Source organism: Stigmatopora nigra, chromosome 1 (assembly GCF_051989575.1).
Source record: "Stigmatopora nigra isolate UIUO_SnigA chromosome 1, RoL_Snig_1.1, whole genome shotgun sequence".
Taxonomy (NCBI): Eukaryota; Metazoa; Chordata; class Actinopteri; order Syngnathiformes; family Syngnathidae; genus Stigmatopora; species Stigmatopora nigra.
The window spans coordinates 8,504,858-8,525,000 of record NC_135508.1 but is presented as its reverse complement, the minus strand read 5'-3'; the positions used below and the strand labels follow the sequence as shown (position 1 = coordinate 8,525,000).

At 40.1% G+C, this 20,143-nt stretch overlaps 3 protein-coding genes across 9 annotated transcripts; 1 reads left to right on the top strand and 2 right to left on the bottom strand.

The window, feature by feature from the left end:
- Position 1: 1 nt before the first annotated feature.
- Positions 2-5,919, bottom strand: nfyal (nuclear transcription factor Y, alpha, like). Of its 7 annotated transcripts, none has more exons than XM_077710751.1 (10): positions 5,758-5,919; positions 4,402-4,504; positions 4,082-4,168; positions 2,525-2,671; positions 2,316-2,447; positions 2,078-2,180; positions 1,653-1,801; positions 1,204-1,377; positions 1,006-1,116; positions 2-692 (listed from the first exon to the last, which is right to left on the bottom strand). In XM_077710751.1, the coding sequence occupies exons 2-10, from the start codon at positions 4,480-4,482 to the stop codon at positions 624-626; spliced, it is 1,053 nt and encodes a 350-aa protein (XP_077566877.1). In that variant the 5' UTR covers positions 4,483-4,504; positions 5,758-5,919; the 3' UTR covers positions 2-623. The 7 variants fall into 7 exon arrangements, with proteins under 7 accessions (XP_077566877.1, XP_077566903.1, XP_077566884.1 ...); XM_077710777.1 differs by having other exon boundaries at positions 4,085-4,168; XM_077710758.1 differs by lacking the exon at positions 5,758-5,919 and adding an exon at positions 5,554-5,731.
- A 515-nt stretch (positions 5,920-6,434) lies between these two features.
- On the top strand, positions 6,435-8,885 carry ngrn (neugrin, neurite outgrowth associated). Its single transcript, XM_077710739.1, has 4 exons — positions 6,435-6,821; positions 7,425-7,535; positions 7,604-7,745; positions 7,841-8,885. Exons 1-4 carry the CDS (start codon positions 6,580-6,582, stop codon positions 8,411-8,413), a joined length of 1,068 nt encoding a protein of 355 aa, XP_077566865.1. The 5' UTR covers positions 6,435-6,579; the 3' UTR covers positions 8,414-8,885.
- A 94-nt stretch (positions 8,886-8,979) lies between these two features.
- Positions 8,980-19,747, bottom strand: sort1b (sortilin 1b). Its single transcript, XM_077710725.1, has 20 exons — positions 19,269-19,747; positions 17,335-17,394; positions 16,734-16,807; positions 16,568-16,670; positions 16,330-16,491; positions 15,957-16,030; positions 14,742-14,791; positions 14,529-14,656; positions 14,289-14,433; positions 14,069-14,224; positions 13,831-13,937; positions 13,572-13,674; positions 13,306-13,477; positions 12,798-12,988; positions 12,281-12,470; positions 11,873-11,989; positions 11,524-11,632; positions 11,319-11,431; positions 10,975-11,116; positions 8,980-10,854 (listed from the first exon to the last, which is right to left on the bottom strand). Exons 1-20 carry the CDS (start codon positions 19,482-19,484, stop codon positions 10,840-10,842), a joined length of 2,427 nt encoding a protein of 808 aa, XP_077566851.1. The 5' UTR covers positions 19,485-19,747; the 3' UTR covers positions 8,980-10,839.
- Positions 19,748-20,143: the final 396 nt, after the last annotated feature.

Here is a 20,143-nt window from a genome sequence, read left to right as displayed (position 1 = left end):
CCACAAGTGACCTATTTTAATTTAATTGACAATGACAGTCAGAAAATGTACTGCTATAAACACTTTATGTATAGTATAAAAAAACATTGACATTAGGATGAGTACAAATCAAATAGGATACAGAGCATTTTCCCAACCAAAAATTTGTGTCCAAAAAAAAAGCTGACAAACCAGTTAGGTACAATGATGAAAGAGGAAAAAATTACAATACAATAGTCTCACAACTTTTTTTCAAGGGTAAAAGTGATCACAATAAATGCTGTACCATTCACATTCACACTCATGAAAAATTATCAGCTTTGAAAAAAGCAGGAAAGTACTTTGCCATTAATTTTAGAAACTGGGGAAATAAATAGCAGGTATTAAGTGTTTAGGCAGAGGAAGCATTTCTTTAAAAAAAAGTCACCAAAAAGAGAAGAACTGTAACCATAAATTTTGTCCAAGGGGGTAATAATTTCCATTACGAAGCATTTGGCCTGTAGCAGGCTTTACCCCCCTCCCAAATATCAAGCAAAAAAAAGGATTAGGTAATCCACAAAATAGGTCTGCTTCTGCGGTAGTTGTTGTTAGCCGGAAGCCCAGAGTGATGAGTAGACTCGCTCGAATAGTCAACCCGCGTCATGCTATGACACGCGGATCATCTGTGCTACCGTGTCGTCGGCTGCTGCCTGTGCCGCCGCCTCCTGTTGTTGCTGTAAACAGACACCGTGGCTATTTATACAAAATAGTGACAAAAATAGAAACCAGAGCACCTAAACAAATGCCATCAAAAAATATTTAGAAATAATATGAATATCGACCACTTGTGTTAACCTAACACGGTAGCGTTCCAAGAATGGCCGGGTTGCAACCAATGGTATTGTATTGCAAAGCAGAGCAAGTTTGTTACTTATCTACTGCCACATAGAAGTATGTGGAAATAGGGAAAAGATCTACCAGAAGTGCAGTAGTCCATACCATTAATATTGAAATGAAAATGTTGACAATAGACAATTGTGACTTTACCTGCGCCAGTGCCAGGGCCATTTCTTCCTTTTCCTTGGGTGAGAAGAAACGTCCTCCATCACCTCGCTTACGTTGCATAGCGTGACGATGGCGAGACTCGTGCAGGTATTTCTACGAGTGCAAAACCAAACAGTCACCTTGCACTTATTAAAACTTGACGGACGCTCTTTACAATGCATGAGGAATAACGATTATTACCCTTCTTTCTTTGGGAATCTTGCCCTCCGCCTCCAGTTTGGCTCTGGCCTGCCGCCGCTTCAGGATGCGGTGGTACTGCTTGGCGTTCACATAAAGAGGCTCCTCCTCCAGCATCTCGGCACCCGGCAGGGGGATACGCTGCATTGTGGGCACTGCACCGCCTCCCGGCACCATCTGGTGTACAAAACATGCAGAAGTATTCATAATGGTTCCTTTTAGTCAAATCATTTTGTATGACTCCATTTTGGTTTCATAATATGAATAATTTAGTTGTTAAACTGGGGGACAAAATACTGAAATGACAAATTTTACATAAAGTATTTTCATGAGAAGCTTGTGATATTGTATGAAGAAAATCAAAAGCCTCTTGTCCCATACTAAATTTATGAGAAGCAGGATCGCATGGAAAACAGTCGCAGGATGCTTGGTATCTCCATATCGGGCCTTACCATGACCATTCCACCTGCATTGACCATGTTCCCAGAGACGGGCAGGGTGACAGTCACAGTGCCTTGGCTGTTGGTGGTGTTGGTGTTGGCGTTGCCTGCTTGCACGATCTGAGCGCCCGCCAAGCTGGCGGCGGGAATTGTGATCATCCCTGACAAACAACAAGATTGGCCTATAAGATAGCATCTACCAACCTTAAAGAGAAATTCACAGTGCACCTGTCAATGAGTCCTGACAAAATACAGTAATACCTTGATTATTGCGGTTAATATGGATCAGACATGGCCGCGATAAACGAAAAACCACAAAGTAGGGTCACCCTTATGTATATGTCTTCATTATTTTACAAAAACAATAAAAAGAATCCATAAAAGCAACAAAAAAGGATGCACTGCATTGCTGTTGGCCAGGCTGTGGCCGAGTTTACCTTGCTGTAGGACAGTTCCATCTGCATTGACAGGTTGGTAGACAATAGTCTGTCCGTCTGCTGTCTGTGCCACTTGCTGGCCTTGCACACTTATCTGCTGACCCTGTGGTGGAGAAGATAGTCACAGTCAGGTATTTTATTATTAAATCATGGTTCACATGTTGGTATTGATAAGTCACAAAAAACTGTTAATTGGTGAGTGAGGAAAAAATGTTGAATATCTCAATATATTTGACACCTGGTTTTGTCCAGCGGTGATGGCTGTTTGGGGTTGTTGGATGATGATTTGCTGAGCCTGGCCCTGCTGACCCTGGAGCTGCAAAGTCTGACCTCCTTGCAGTTGGATCTGACCAGGCTGCACCAGTTGAATCTACAAGCACATTCAACAGAATGCATTGGTACACAGAAAACAAGCACAAATACTACGCCAGCTTCCTCCTCCCTCACCTGTTGCAGACCCTGGGCTCCAGACACCGGAACCTGCATGATGGTCTGACCCTGTCCCCCCGACATGGCCTGCACCATGATGGGCTGTCCAGATGATGTAATGAGCTGTCCACCACTCACCTGGACCATTAGAGGCTGCCCCTGCACCTGCATGCGAGGACCACCATTGTCAAAGCAGTACAGGAAGTTTTACAGCTTTCACATGATGCACTTTTTTTTTCCTTTATCCTCAGAATCCAATTTTTTTTTTTCAATTTACATGTCAACCCTTGCTGGTTGGTTTATGGACTATTATTTACTACAACCACCTATTGGTGACTGCATTAGTAGACATTACTTCTTTGAGAAGGGCATTTTTGTTCCTTTTTGAATGGGTTGGGTTATGTCGAGTCATATTTAGCTAAACAGTCCCAATTTTGTACTTGGATGAAATAATTGTTAAATAAAATAAAAAAAATTGATAAATATTGCCCTTGGTTGAAATTGGAGGTGGGAAAATATGAAAACGGCTCTAGTGTATCTTAAATTTGGATTTTAAAACCCCTACTAATAGCAAAGGATAACTGCTTAGCAAACATTTACATGCAACGGCGTGTCACGGACATCAATGAGTGCCACAAGTCAGTGGAAACTCCTGATGAAACACCACAATGAGTGAGAAAATGCTTACAGATATTAGTATTATCTGCCAATAGTAAACGAGTCAATGATTATCTAATGAAAATGCCACAAGTCCAAATAATATGCACTATGTATAAAAACTCAAGAACAATAATAACACTGAAAATATTTACAAATATTACGCCTTGGAGTGTGTGAAAGTGATTTCAAGAGTTACGTGTTCTCATTTCTGTGTTGTTGAATGTTTGTAAGTGAATTGTAAAAATTTAAATGCTTCAAATGTTGAATTGATCACAACTGGATTTTTCTGGTCTTTCTGAAACTGTCTTGATTTCTTGCAACGAGCAGAAGCTGCAATGGATCCAATACACTGGTAATGCTCACTGGATGAAATGCATTGAAGCCTCAGGCCACAGTAAGTAGATCAAACCAAACGGAATACGAGTGTATGCTCTTGTATTTAAATGCTTTCCCTGCACTTTGTCGTTGTCACAATCTACTCCAGGCACAAACCCCTTTTAGTAAGGGAATTGATTAGTTTTAAAACAGGGCTCAATGCCACATGGAGGTTAACCATTGTCAAAACACTATCATCAGTAAAGCCTTTCATCGCATGTGGAACACAATTTTTACCTTTGAAAATAATTCTCATCATGAAGTGAATACATGCAAACCTCTTCTATGTACATGTTGCACCAAACATACTTTCAAGTTCAACATCGACAGATCTGAGTGAGCTGCATGCATGGATTTCAGACATGCTGTGTGCCAGATGCTTCATGGGTATAAAAAAAATACAATCTAAACTCCAAATGTGCTATGGTGGTTAGGTCTTTTTTTTATTATGTAATGCCTCTGACAAAAATGTAAGAGCGAGAACAAATATGGAGTCATGTATGAGGCTTACAAGACTGATACAGGCAGACAAGACACCACTACCTGGAGTGTCTGCACTGGCTGGCCTGAGGCCGTCACCACGGGTGCTTCCGTTTGCAGTTGCACAGCTGTCACTGTGCCCTGGGCCTGCAGGCAAGGCACTAGAATTCAACCTCAAAAAATTTGCACACAAGTGAAATGCCCTCTTTCCCCAAAAGGGTGTACAATCTGGTCTGACTCATGCGTGTGTCGTCATAATGAAATCATCTTAGCACGTCTACCGTGCTGGTGCACAATGGTCAATTTATTATGAATAGTTTTTTTTTTTTGTAACCTTGAGCATATAAGCATTCCCACTGCTTGCTGAATTGTCAGCTCACCTGTTGTTGGATCTGTCCATTGGTAGTCTGCACTACAATTTGCTCTCCAGTAGCTGTGGTGGCAGCCGTGTACTGCTCCATAGCGCCTTAGTCACACGCCGTTCTGCAATGAAAATGGACAGCATTTTACACAAACTGGGAAATAGAATGTTGTGTTATGGTGAAGAAAATTGCAAAAAATAATAAATAAATAAGTGAATACATAAATAAAATTGTCAGAAGTAAGCAAACCAACTGAGGTCAGATATTTTTAAATGCCAGTGCTAGTTTCAAATCAAATGGAAGCATTTTAAATTGTCTTACCTACCTATCATGCATTGGGAGTAGGCTGGCACACATCTATATTAATATGTATATATGCTACTGAGACTTTTTGCAGAATAAAGAAAACATCCAGTGATAGCAAAAAAAAATGCTAAAAAAAACCTCACAACCAAGATAGGTCAATTCATTCAAATTGATTTATAAAAATGTCCGTAAAGCTTATCCTCACAAGGGTCGCTGGAGCCTATCCTATCCAACTGTGGGCAGTAGGCGGGGAGACACCCTGAATTGCAAACGACACAGAAATGTCAGAACTGATCCCTCTATCTCATAACTTTGAAGCCAGCGTGCTAGCTACTCATCCACCGTGTTGCCATATATATGTATTTATTTATGTAAAAACAAAATATTTAAATAATACCGTTTCTAACATTAATTCTAATGTTATATGTTGAGTGAATGGTGAAGTGCTGTTTAAATTATTTGAAGCTTATGGTGCACATAGATATTTGCATTATTTGCAGTTTGAATATACTGGTACTCAGTAACATTTTATTGACTTGGGAAATAATGTGACGTATTTTTATCCGTGGTTTTAAGGAATAAAGGGGCTTTGACTTGAAAAGAAAAGCCAAGATTTTAAACCAAATATGGAGCAGACATGAGTCATTTTGCGCCAAAGGCTTGTTGTTTTCATGCGAGGCTACATGATGCCTTCCCTAACTCAAACATGGGAGGCTTTAGGCGCGTAGCTTGACCGCCGGGACCACTGAAAGGAGCAATTTGCGGACATTTGTCCCCGAGGGCAACTAAAAGTTACGCTTAACAAGCGGCCAATTTTCGCTATGAAGCGTCCGAGGCAGGCTGGCTAATGTGAGCATCACCCACCGTCCCTTTGTTCGAGCTGGCAGGCTAAGCAGTTAGCTCCTCGGGGTACGAAACGCTCACGTCCCGCAAATTTGGAAAAAGGCCCCTAAACGTTCCACTGTCATTCGATTTTTGTGCAATTTGCCCGGTTAGTCATTTGGTTGGTCCGCCGCAAACCAATCCGTGCTGACAACTACCCAATGCCTTCAATCGTCTCTCCCTTACCGTGTAGTTGCCGCTGTCCGGTTTCCCTCTGATTGGCTCCAGTACAGCGCGCTAAAGCCCAATCAACAATGTGTGCGAGCAGACAAAATGGCCGCAAATGAAGCAACCCTTTTGTGGGAGGAGGAGGGGGAGTTGGGCAGTCCATTTGGGACGGCCTTGCAGTAATGTCCAAAAAGTCCGCTAGATGTCGCAGTCCCCAGGCGACAATTTTGTCCTTATCGGATGGTGCTCGCAATCCTCCGAATAGGTACATACACAGTCCTGTGTAGGTTTTCTAGGGGAAATCGGGGTTCCTCCATTTTGAAACCATTCATGCTTGACTGGCTGTCTTCCCTGTCATTGACTATCACGCAAATCCCACCTATTGCCCATAGTTAGCTGGGATGGGCTCTAGAACTGAGATGAGCGCACCAACCTCGTGAGGATAAATGATTGAAAACGAATGGGAAAGCCGTGTTGACATATGGAGAGGCACTGTTTAGATGACTATCTCTACCTAGTGGTACAACTGAGAAGTGCAACAGAATATAGCTCTAATGTAAGATTGTTGTTATCATCTATCCACACGTGCGACTTTACGATGACATGTTGTGTAAATGTTATATTTGTGTTTTCTTCACTGTCACGTTTTTACGCTCGCATTACGCCTCAAAGGGGCGATGTAGTTTGTCTAAGTTGCCTTACCGTACAAAGTCCGGAAATAATAGCCAGTAAGAAACCTTTATTATGAATGCCACCACCAGAACACATTGAAGCTCGGTCAAGTCGTCTCGTTCTCCGTACAGTCAATCCGACTTTTCGGGCTTTTCATCACGTCATTCAATGGCCGCCGGACGTCTCCGTGTGTTCTCCCGGTGGCTTGGACCAGTAATGACCCCGTCAGCGGTCAACCTCAAACCTGTGGCCCCGCGTCTCCCCTCGGCGTTTTGTCGCTCTGCAAGCAGTAGACGTGTGGGGAAGCCGCGTTCAAATCAAAATAAACCCCGCACATATGATTACGATGACGTCGACGATGAACATTTCAACACGGAGGACGCAGAGGACAAAGTGGCCGCTGTAATCGAGTGAGTGCCTACGAAATGTGACAAATACTGAGAATTTAGCAATATAGTTATGACTTTACATTAGAATACACGCCATGACACCTTAACGCGCAAGTGACGTAATTAAGAGGCGACATTCTCGAGTGCGTTTGGAAAGTGAGTTGTTGTCATGCTGCCTTCCATCCCTTATGTAGTTACACATTTACTCCACGATTTATTCGCTGCATCTCCCAATTGGAAGCAGACAGCTAACTCAGACTGTCAAAATGGTTCTCTTTTCTCAAAGAGGTATTAAATCTTCACCGAATCAACATTTTCTATATTGGGAATTCATAGAAAAGTTAGTGTTTGTGGTCAAGCGTCACAGCCCTCCATTCTAAAAAAATAATAATTAAACGTTCAGACTCAAGCAAAACATCAACATTAAACAATATGGAGGCTCCCTTCTTGAAAACTGATCAAATTTCAAGGTGGATCAGTGACATTTCATGTCATTTTAGTGCAGTCAACGGTTCAAACTTGAGGGGTGTGTACCAAAAAATAAAATAAATGGAAACAGAAGCTGTAATTTGGCCAAATAATTCTCAGGTATACTACTGTTTATTCTATTTTTTTTGTTGCTAGAGAGGTTAAAAGAAAGCAGAAGATGATAAAATACAACATATTGCGCAAAAAGATGATGCCGCCTGGCGCACCTGAGAGGAACTTGACTTGGGATGCCATGGAAACAATCAGGTAAGCTTTTTGGTAAAGGTCATGGATAATGAAGTTGTCTAGAATCAATGTCACGGATTATGTTTCAGGTACCTTAAACGCGAACACCCAGATGAGTGGACGGTGGCACGTCTGTCTGAAGGATTCTCAGTCAGTGATGATGTCATCCGGAGGGTACTTCGGACCAAGTTTACCCCAGCACCTCAGCGGAGAGAGATGCAAGATGCCAAGGTAGGGGTATGGGGGTTAACTGTAACCACTACATCAACCAGAGTTCATAACAGGACCTTTGGTAATAAATGTCCACTTTGCAATTCTATTTCAAGGTGATGTCCAGACTCCAGCATCCAATGTTGTCTCCAGGGACAGCTCAGAGTAAACAGGTGTTGTCTCTAGGGACAGCACAGAGTAAACAGATGTTGTCTTCAGGGACAGCACAGAGTAAACAGATGTTGTTACCAGGGACAGCACAAAGTAAACCGGCATTGTCACCAGGGAAGGCACAAAGTAAACCGGCATTGTCACCAGGGACAGCCCAAAGTAAACCGGCGCTGCAAGCGGGTGGTCCTCTACATCAGCCCAAGCCTTCCAGAAACCCAGAAACTGCTTTAATTCCCGTCGCTCTACACGAGAGTGAAGCCACCACTGATGTTTCAGCATTAGTCACGGGTCCAGAGACAATGCCAAATCGTTGTGAAGATTCTGCAGAGCCAACAAAGGAGGCAGCACAGATCACCTCAGCCCACAATGATGTGGCAAAGGAGGAAGAAGCGCTGTGGGATGGACAGGTGTTTTCCGAGGAAGAGCTTGACGAGTTTAAAGACATTGAGCCTACACCTGTGCTTCAACATGGTCATGATTTTTTTGATAGCAATGGACAATTTTTGTACAGAATTTAGTGAGCACAGAACTAGGTTCAGCAGGGGAAAAATGCAGTCCAGCAAATAAAATTTAAATTAGATGCAATGCTAAAGGCATTTCCTGAATTAGTGTCACATTTTTCAGCTGTTTCAATTAGCCAGACATTTTAGACACTACAAAAGGAACAAACAATATGAATCTCACCTGGTCTCAATGTCACTTTCTATGCCAAACCACTTAAGAAGCACAAATACAAGAACAAAGTTGTTTTGACTCAAGCTGTTGCAACAAACTGCTTTGTTTTATATAATAGCTTTTTCATCACAATTGCATACGAAAGCTTGTTTTTTTAGGGTAGGCTAGAATGGAGTAAGTGAATTTCAAAGGGCTTTGAATTCTTTGGTTTAGCAAATAATTCATATAAATGAATGTTACAATTACAATTAAATATTGCTAAACCTACACAAGATTCCAGGTTAGTCCAGTGTTGCTCTAGTTTGAATATGTTAAACACCAAATTACTTTTTCCTACTTTAGCTAAGTAACCTACAAAACCAATTTTCTTTCCACCAACAAAGTTTTAAGGAAGGAAAAAATTATAGTCTGAAGCGGAGGAACAATAGAAATGTATTGACAAACCCAAAGGTAAATTGCCAGAAAGCATACAAACAGCAAATACAAAGATTGCATATATACAAATAACTCTTCTTAAATTATACATCATTTTTGGATGGTAAGAAAAAGATTGAAGGATTACATTAATTTTGCTAGCCCGTAACATGATTGCACAAGTCATTTGTAATTTACTGTCAAAATATCCCCAAAAAACTCAATTTTCATTCATCCATGATATGGTATTTTGCAAATGCTGATTCAAAATAATTGGAATATGAATTAGTGTTTTTCTTTGTCCGAAAAATGACTTGGGGAAATTATGCTACCAGGCTAACCATTTGTCAAATAAGATCTGCACCACATTTACTGCATGTCTGACATGCTAAGAACTAATAAATACAAAAAAAGATATGAAGCAGTGCAAATGTTTCAAGGAGGGGGAATTTAAACAATTTAAATGGGAAATTCCTTTTTTCTAAATTACTAAGTCAATCTTTTGGTATGCATCTATAGTAAGCCCTTCTTGAAATTTCCCTGATAGCATTCCGCCACATTCATACTACTCCACAATCACTTTTATGTTGTTTACAAATTTCAGACACCTGAAAACTTAAAAAAATAAAATAAAAAAACGGCAACAAAACTGGAGACAGCAGTAGCAAGAAAAAAAATGTACAATGCAAACTACCAAAGTTAAAAAAAAAAAAAAAGGACATTGACTGCTGTCTTGCCATGCTAGCCGACAACCTTTTTGCTGCTTCGGGCTAGCCACTTGCGATAGCATGGAGTGCTTCATAGCTGTCTTAGGTTAAGGGGGTAGTAGAGCTGGTAACTAGATGAATAATGTTAAAATTCTATTTTAAACACTGCCCTATGAATTTGAGTGTGAGCGCTTGTTTTTTTTTGCCCTGATGGTGACTGGAAACCAGTCAGTTGATTTTGAAGATTCCTGGCCCTTAAAAATGTTTCTGGATGTCCAAGGTTCCTGCATATAAATGGGTCCTGGATTCTGGAAGCCTAGGGTTTCTGGATCTGAAACTGTTTTTAAGGATTCCTGTAGTGTAATATCAGAGGACCACAAGAGCTACATGACATCAATCACCAATAGGGCTTCTGGACATCTAATGTTCCTAGACATAAAGGCCTTTGGCTTCTGAATGTTTTGTGGTTTGTGGACCTCAAGGGCTCCTGGAAAATCGGGGAACCTAAAGGCTCCTGGATGCTTAAGGCTACTGGACAGGTTCGGCACCACAAAGGCTTCAAATATTGCTTAGGATTCCTGAACTCCAGGATTTCTGAGATTCCTAATATCAAAAGACAATTCTATCTTTGCACAGATCCCGAGATTAAAACAGTTCATTGTTGTACTCTTCCTCTCACCCAAAACCAGATTGAGTAAACCACACAGATCGACCCAACACTAACCTAATGAAAATGGGCTCTAAAAGTTACATTGAACTAACTGATATCAATAGAAAACTTGGAGGATTTATGTTCCAACTTGCAATTTCTGTTAAAATAACAGAAAATATGGTTTTGCAATGGACATTTTTTACGTCCTTTTATCCAAAAAAGCTATAACAGAAGCTTACATGTACACATGTATGGAAATATTTACAATTTATTGCCATCAAATGGAAGCGTGGAGTTGTGCTTCTTACGTGTGTGGATGGATGTTCTTGTGAATTTTCTTTCAAGCCAATTTGTCATGGCTTCTGAGCGTGGACATTCGTTAGACTTGGAAGACGACAGCAGAGTGACAAAGATCAAAGTTCAAGCCACAAGAAGAAGTAGTGCGGGGGGTAGGATGAGAACCCTTTCCAAGAGATGATTGACATGCTCCCAGCTGCTACTGTAACATATCCTAAAATGCAAACAGAGACCAAAAAACTATTTAATGAGTAAAATGTAAGGCCATTCTTTGGGCTTTGTTCAGAAATCCCAATGAAACAATTCTGTCCGCGCCACACTAATGTCAGCCTACCTCATCTGAGTCGCCATGAAACTCAATCTTTCCGTTGGCCCTGTGGTTGGTGTCTAGCTGGTCATCCAATGGGGCATCCATGCTGTCTGCTGCATTGTCATTGACTTGTTGTTGTAGCACAGAATATCTGTGAACCAAGAACCTGCAGAGAACAAAATCCATATCATGTTGCCCCTGGCAGCAACTTCAGAGGCTACATAGCGGACAGAAGTTACCTCTTACCATTTCTTTTTCAAACATCACTCGTTCTTACTGTCATTTTGTTTGCATTACACACCACCACAGCCAATAAAAAATCTAAATATCCACTAATCTAGTAAAAAAAAAACAAATGGCACTCTTACCTGCCGCCACAGACATATTTCTTGATGAAGACGACTCCGGCTGCAATGCTCAGTAGCATGACGATGACAATTGTGATCACAATCCCTACAGATGTTGATGAATGGCTGTCTTTCTGCAAAGAAAAACGACGACAACAGATTTGGTTTTTCAGGCCAACGTAACAATTTAGCATTAATGAAATAAAAAAGGAAAATAGATCCAGACCTGGTTTTCAGGGTCTAGCAGATCGCTCACACACCTGACACTCAGGTCAATCTCTTTGCGTTCAGGGATATGACCTCCCTCACATTTATCACCAGGGATTTTCCTGTAGCTGTGTAGAGAAGGTTTATGGCAATTAGAAATACACTACTACTACTACAACTCAAAGTGTGTCCATATCTTTAAAAAATGCTTCTAAGTTTCAACAAGATAAAAAGTATTGTTTTCCCTGCTAATCCCCACTTTCACCCAGTTGTGAGTCCTTTCCCAAGACCTCAGTTCAAGTATCAAGACCTCGGTTAAGGTATCAAGACCTTGGTTGAAGTATCAAGACCTCGGTTGAAGTATTTACCCTTGTGTGTGTAGTTGTTCCTCTCGGCCGTGTAGACAGAACTCCAACACTTTGCCTTTCAGGTTGGGCTCCTCCACACACACAGAACTGTTTTCTTTGCGGTAATATCCGAAATCACTGTGTGGACAATAAAAAGACGTCTCAATACCAACGAAAATCATACGGCCATTCCAAATGGAAGGCAACAGTTCAAAAGAAACCTTATAGGGTGTATGAAATAAACAACTCTTGTTAACTTTACCGGAAGTGGACTGACAAAAATAACCTGTAATGCCGTTGTATAATAGGATGTTCCAGCTGGTGTATTAGAATTTAAGTGAAGAAGGTTCGCGGGGGTGCTATGGCCCAACCCTCATTATTCAATCACAAAATGTACTGTGTAACCGAATAAATACTCTTCATTCTTACCAAAGGAAGTCATCCAGAGTGCACTTGCAAGGCGTTGGCTCTGTGCTAACCAAATAATCTCGTCCATTCCAGCAAACGGAATCCTTACGGAGGCGCAGGAACTTTTCCTTGTAGCCCAGAATGCAGCCGTCGTCGGGGTCGCTGATGTCATCAGAATGGGACAACCAGCTCACGTAGTCATTATCGCCGCCTGCAGAGAAAGTTAAAGTTTATGAAGACAACAAACACAAAAGTCAATTTGTGCTTGATTTTGCTTTAGTAACCGTAGGAAATGTATCAGTTTATCCTGAGTGAAGTATATAAAAAACATTTTAAAAAGCTCCATAATGAAAACACTCTACAAAACAGTTATATAAAATGCATGCCTGCAGCAACTTAAAGAAAGAAGCTTTATTGCTTCATCTTTTATTTTAATACTGTTTATTACAACAGTGGGCAATATTTACATATAAATATTTTTTATGAATCATACTGCATATGCGGCCTGGGGTAATTGGGGAACTATATTGTCACTCACAGCTTTTGGTGAGAAGTTCCCGAAAGTCGATGGTGATTGAGATCCAGTGCTGGGTAAGGAAATCATTTTGGTAACCCCAGATGCTGACATTCATGGAGCGAGCACCCGGTTCTGAAGCCAGGCCCGTGAAGAAGAAGGGCTCTTTGGTGAATGTGTAATTGTGCCAGCACTGTCCTTCATCCGTGGAGAACCTATCAGGAAATCAGTGAGCGAATGGACTCGGACAACACAGTGAATTCATTATTTCTGAGCTGCTTTATTCCCAAAATATATCAGAGCAAGCCTTCTGCATTTTAACCATATTTTAACCATATCATCGAGATGCGACTCTATCGCAAGATCCCGCATTGACTTGGCAGCTAAACTCCGACACATTCAAAAAATACAAATAAAGCATTTCCTGTCTGAGATAAAAACAAATAGACATCTTGTTTTGCCATCATGGCCACAAAAGCCAATTAATTGGTCCAATATAAAGATGACATGCGAAAAAAATGGTCACACTTACTTGATTATATCGACCGGTTCATTGGGGGTGTGCTCCACAGCAACAAGCAGCCCCCCAGAATCCAGAATAGCATAATGATGAGGGCCATTTAGCGCCTTCATCCATGTGTAGCCACCGTCATCAGATACATACACATCAGGAATTATCATTGAGACGTCGTCGCCGATAGTCCCTAAGATCAGTGCAAAAAATGTTGATTTAAAAAAAAAAAGTTTTTGAAAAATGGGAAAAATAATCTAGGAAATTGGTTTAAAAATGTTAATTACCGTGAGCTAATATTAAACCCACGGCGTTTGGTTCGCTCAGAGGCAGCATGGGGACGTTGAGCTGCACAGAAGCGCTGTATGCCGCATGGATGTGGAGATTGCACTTTTTAAACAGAAACAGAGTCACATTTAGCAGGCATGAATCTTTAAGATGCGCTCAAGGCTTTGCGCCGCGGTCCGACTCTACCGTTATCAATACAAGACGACGAGTGCAAAATAAAAGTTAAGTCATTGTCACTTTTGATTTCAATATGCTCACCTTTTCCGGGTCCTTGGCTATCGAGTGGCACTTGCTGTTAGCAGGTTTCTTCAAAATAGTCCACTCCCCTCCCATGTCACGGGTTATAACAGTGCTCACGGAGTTGTCTGCAATCATACAAGAGTTTTCACTTTACTTTCAGGCCTTATTGCCAAAAATGACAATCTAAGAGAAGAAAGGAATGCTTTAACATCATCATTATAAAGTCATATATCTCCATAACAAACAATTTAAATACCTTCTTCCATTTTGCTGGTGATAAAAACTCCTCTCAGAGAAGTGATGTTGGTGAAATCAGTTTCACCCCCAGTCGTTGTGTAAAGGTGGTTCTCCAGTGACTTGGAGTAGATGGTTCCCCGGTCATCCGACACATAAATGGTACCAAGACCATCATCTGAAGAAATACAGAAAATGGAATAACCCATATTTCTTCCTATAAGTTACCCAACCCAACCAACCTTCTGGATTGTCCACGTGCATGAAGACCATTTCGTTGCCCGCTGACAAGATAGAGTAGAACTGCTTGTGATCAATGGCTGGCAACTGGGCCATGTTCCAAGTGTCGCCTTGGTCCACCGATACATGGATGATCCTCAGAGTGCCCTGCAGACAAAAAAAAAGTGTGTTCCACGAAAAAGTTTTCAAACAATATAGTATATATAATTCTAATAACTCCCCACGGTAAAGGTTACGCTTACCTCGCCGGTCATCACAGAAGCAAATAAGAAGTGACCACCAAGGCCAAAGGAGTAGATCTTCTTAGCAATGGTCTTGATTGTTTTCCCCAAATCAGTTGTCCTCTTTATTTCTAACACTCCGCGCTCATCTGAATGAAACAAACGAGAAATTGGCCATTTAATTGTGGTGAGGCATAATGTAGAGTTTAATCATTGACCACTTGGAACACTTACTACAGGATCCATTGTGATTGGTTGAAAAAAAGAGAGCATTCTTCGTCCCCCTGGAATTAAAGTAGGTACAGTGTTTAAATTAGGCATAATGAAGAATGTCTCAAGAATTTTTAACACTCCACGACTCAAGCCCGTCCTTAAGTATTTGGCCTTGATTGTGACTTTTGGGAGTTCTTACTTGAAATCTGAGATCCTCAACCCATGTTACTATGGTGACAGTCAGATATACAAGGGAATGACTCAGGAATAACAAGTCAAGTGTGCTCACCAATACTACTTTCACTGTGCAGGTGGAGCAACAGGGAAAAGTCCCAAGAGATTTAATTTGATTTGATTTGAACTATCGCTCATGTTTGTAATGACAGTCATCATATTGCAGTAACCCGGCCAGCCATGAAGTCTACAAATTATACACCTCAATGGAAAAAGATACGCAATTAGGAATAAACAAAAGAGACTTGGCCTTGCTATGTTTGGATATCGGTGGCCAATCCCTACCACAACCATACCAATTAAAAAAATCACTGTACCTACTTTAATATAGATCAATAAATAAAATTAAAAAAAATAATAATAAAAATAAATAAATTTAAAACAAAAAATATATATATAAAATTTTGTTGGTCAAAATTAAATAGAAATCGATCTAAACACAAAGCATCAATTAATATTGTCATCATGACGTTTTGTTAAAAAGAATATTTTTTGTTGTTGTTTTTTGGGCCAAATGCCTGAAATGTTTTAACTAAAATAATTGTCTAACACACTAAAGAATTATTTGTCATTTCAATTATGGGACTTTGTACTATCAAAAGCTATTTTATCGCCCAGAGAAACTGTGCCTTGCTCAGTAAATTGTAAACACCTTGAAATTAGGCCAGCAGTTAGCCTAGTGTCGCTATTTGTCTCTAAAATGTAGTAAATGGCAGCATGAAGTATTCTTTGTAGTATGTACGAACTAGCAGTGGCGGATAATAAAAGCAGTGGTGGATAATAAAAGTAGTGATGGCGGTGCAGTGAATATTAATTTGACTTAATAAACTAGAAGTTAACATCCTCTATCTTGCTTTGTTGGAGGAAGTTGCATGTTGGGGTTTTCTTTTTCAGGGGAGTAATGTTGTGGTTCGCCAGCTTCACTTTGCAATACTTGCATAATATTTTTCGCTGTATAGCCAGTTAAAAAGGGAGGCTTAACCAAAGTAAAGTTTCTCTCACCATTTCACCATACACACCATGTCGTGGATCTTTTTCCAATTGCGAGCAAAATCCTCGGACAGCCATAGCTCATTCTAAGGACAAAAAAAGTGTTGTGCTTTGAAACAATTTGCCTTAACTGAGCTAGAGTTGAACATAATAGGACTGCGTTAATAAATGTACTCTATGTCAACACTTGATTGATTATTGACGAACGGGAGTCATAGCCGCAATAAAAACAAAGAAGAAAGAAGTAGGTCAAACGGTCCAACTTAAAAGTGCATTAGGGCATTATCCATTCATGCATGATAATACAGTTTTATTCAGAATTGCAAACATCTTTAAAATATAAAATGGGTGTCCTCTTTAAAACTTGTGCATGCTGCCTACTTACTTTTCTACCAATGGCTATCAGCACGTTGGAATTCTCAGGATTGTACATAATGACTGAGTGAGGGATGAAGGGTAGGTCCAGGTGGCTGAAACTCTTTCCAAAGTCGCTTGAGGCAAAGATCCGGGCGCTGCGACTACCAGATACCTCGCCAGTCAAGATCACCTAACACAGTATATGGGCAAAAATCCAGATTGAGAAATGCAAATCCAGATTTCACAAGAGAGAAAAATAACCTTACTTTGCCAGAATTCTCAGGACCAATTTCAATCCCAAAATCCGATTCTATGAATGTATTGTTGATCAGATCAGTGACATCCACAAATGACTTTCCGTAGTCCTCGCTGGAAGATATCAACAAATTAGAGAGTACTTCGCACAGTCAGATCGGACAGAAGCACAAATACCTTCGGTAGAGTTTAGACTGTCCAAATTTGATCATGAAGAGGGGAAATTGAAATGTGGTCAAAGCCAAGATTACCTGTGAAATTAAATGACACATCCATTAGGGCTCACTGTCACAACCATTTTCTCCACTTATTTCAATTTTATAGGTTAAGAAAATGTATCTTTAATGATACTTTTCGGAAAACTCAAGCAACTCTTTTCCAAAGAGTGACTAGCGTGTTCAAAGACAACACAAGCGGAATAGTTAATAAGGCAAAACAATGGGGAAATTATTCTGTTTGTGTTGCCAGTTCTTTGAAGGAATGTATATTAGTACAGCAAAGGCAATCTTTCAGCGATGGAAGATACTTAAAGTAGACAAAATCATCCGAAAATACAGCATGAATACAAATAAACTCATTGGCTGTGCTCAGCAGTAATCATTCACCAACCGTAGTTAATTAAGGTTTCATTTCTAACCCTTCTGACAGTGAAACTTTTGGAAATTGCTGTCATGGCGGAATTTTAATGTACCACAAGGTCAAGCATTTATAATAAATGTAAAAAAGGTGTTTTAGAAAACACAGTCACACGCAAAAATTCAAGTTAGGTGAAACTTACCCCTGTGCCGTCACCAACCCAGGCCAATGACACCGATCCACTCAAGTCATTGAAAGTATACTAAAAGGAAATAAGAAAAGCATATTTTGAGGACATTGTTGTTACTAGTAAGAATTGTTATATTCATTAATCTATTTATTTATCATCTTATTAATGTTCAGGTGATTTTCTAAATGAAGTTCAATGTTATTATAAACAAAACCATGTGTGTATCAAACGATGGACCGCAAATGGTGACCCAAATCAAATTGTGAATATTTTTAAGATTTTACTCAATATTCATAATTGAGCAAGCCTTCATGTTGGAGGTGTGCTTTGTAGCGACGGCCTTAGCGCAATTGCGCAGTTTCCTGGTTCAACTGCTGGACTACTATGCTAAGACAAGTCTTTGGCTTTCAACATATTAAACTCTCATCATCTGCTCATCAACACACTGCATACGAAAATACTTAAGTTGTGTGTTTCTCCTTATCCCCGATCCCTCCCTAAAGTTTAATGCACTAGACCACACAAGGGTTATAGTTAGTTGATAGTAGCAGATACATTGATGTTATTACTGTGACTAGTGTCTGCCCAAAACCGTCAAGTTTTTCTTTTCTAGGAAAAAAAAGTCGTCTAATGTCTGTTTTCAAAAAATACCGCCAAGCCCTTCCAGCTCTTTTCCTCATGGAAGGGTTTAAGATGAGACAGGAAGAGCTTTGAGAATTATGTGTGCCTCTGAAAATGGTGAAATGTTTAAAACAGTGCATAAATGGTGGCTTGTGCATTTTACAAATGGGCAGTGTGGATGTTATAAAATTAAGTGACTAATAAGAAGCACACTGCAAGTCATTGGGCCACTTCCTTGCTTTCTTCAGTCAGGCAGTGGCTTACAAGAAAATTTACAATGCAGATATTTGGAACACAAACAGCCAATAGAACACTAAAGAAGTAAAACCGGTTGAGGAGCGAAGCAAGAACAGCAAGTTTCACTTTTCCAATGCTGTAGACTTCCAGTACATTGTTAAGATGAATTCCCACACAAACTAATAGAAAGCCAAACGCGTTATAGACAAGGCCACCGTAATGACTGACCTGGGAATATTACAGCAATTAAAACTACATACAGGAGAGTTCAAATGAGGCCAGTTGGCACAACACAACTGGAGGAGGCTTAAAAATGCTTTGTGGCAGTGGCAAGTCATCAGTTTTACATGATTGTTGTAGTGAACTAAAACATTTTTGCAGAACTGATAAACCACAACACAACATCCTGATACAGTAAAACATTTGAGCATTTCATTTTTACTTGAAATTATATTGATAATCTACAATATGTTACAATAGGTGTATTTTTTAATGGCATGGCACTGCAATTAAGATAACATTTAGGGTCAACTAATCTTTCCCCACTGCATAGAGCATGATGCAACGACGGGTACAGATGTACCCAGAACGTGTATCTCAATATTATGATATCTGTATTTTGTCCCATTTTTGTTGGAGCCATGTTTTAGACAAAAATTGACAAATTGAATCTGAATTTTTCCTCAACAAGTTGATGTATGCTATTGATTTATGGTACAGATGTTCACTGCTTTGATGTTCATGATAAAAAAAAGTTGCATCTTAAAATGTTTCTTTGGGATACTAGCATCTCTGTGTTAACTAAATAAACTATGTTGGACTGATCAAAGGAGCTTCATTTAGTCATTCTGTAGCTGTGTCTCTTACAAATAGAATTGTTTGACATTTGACAATTACACCCACATATTTAGTATCCCTTGCAGTATTGAATCATTTTACAGTACTGAGCTCCTATTTTGCCTGCTATTGTTACAGATGTTATGACTCTCGCACGCAGTTGAGCACCTGCGACCCGGTCGCCATTTTAAAGCCAATTAATTTACACCTGGCTACCTGAAAGTGTAACTGGAGTGCAGCTGGTAACTTACACGGTGCGTGTTGTCGTTCAACTTGGCGTCGAATCCTTTAAGAGCGTCGCAGGAGGCGTCTGCCGGGTGAGGCGAGGCGGGCGTCAAGGATCTCTTGACTCGGTTCGAAGCTCGAGTAAAAAACGCTCGCCCGGACGCTTTTTCCAAGAGGAAATCCACACCGGCTGTCATCATTAAAAGGGAAAATAGCAAAAAGAGGCGCAGCAACAGTCCCATTGTGGTCCCTTAATGATAAGACAATTCCAAAATGATTAAAAGAGTTAGAATTTATAAAATAATAATTAAAATGACGCTTCGTTGAGAAAAATGAAGGTCGCCACAAGTGCCAATGACAAAGATAATTTCACGATATTAAATTAGAGGTATAAGAAATAAAATCTGGCACATAATGTCAAAAATACACGCAAAATAAAAGAGGGGAAACACTGAGGAGCGAGTGTCAATGGCCCGCCTGACAGCAGGCAAGCAGGGAGACCGTGTACCGCCGCGCACGGGGAAGCAGTGACATGATTGGCTGGTTTTCAACGCCTCCATCCATTTACTCAATTTGATTTGTTGGTTTCTGGATGGGGCGGGGCCAACACGTGTGTGTAACAATAGATGGCGCTGTCAAAGGCTTCCATGGTAGGTTGAGAGCAATATACTGTCATGAATCAATAAAAAAGAAACCAACGTCAAAACTATTCAGACAAAGGAAATTTAGTGTTTTTTTTCCCCCCTTGAATTCATCAAAGTCAACTTTTGTCTATCATTTTTTTTCCTTGAAAACTAAATGTCCAAATAGTAATGTTCTTGTCACAAATGTTAAATTGAAACAATATTACCACTACTAACAGGTTACTATTCAAATAACAATAAAAGGAAAAACAAGCACA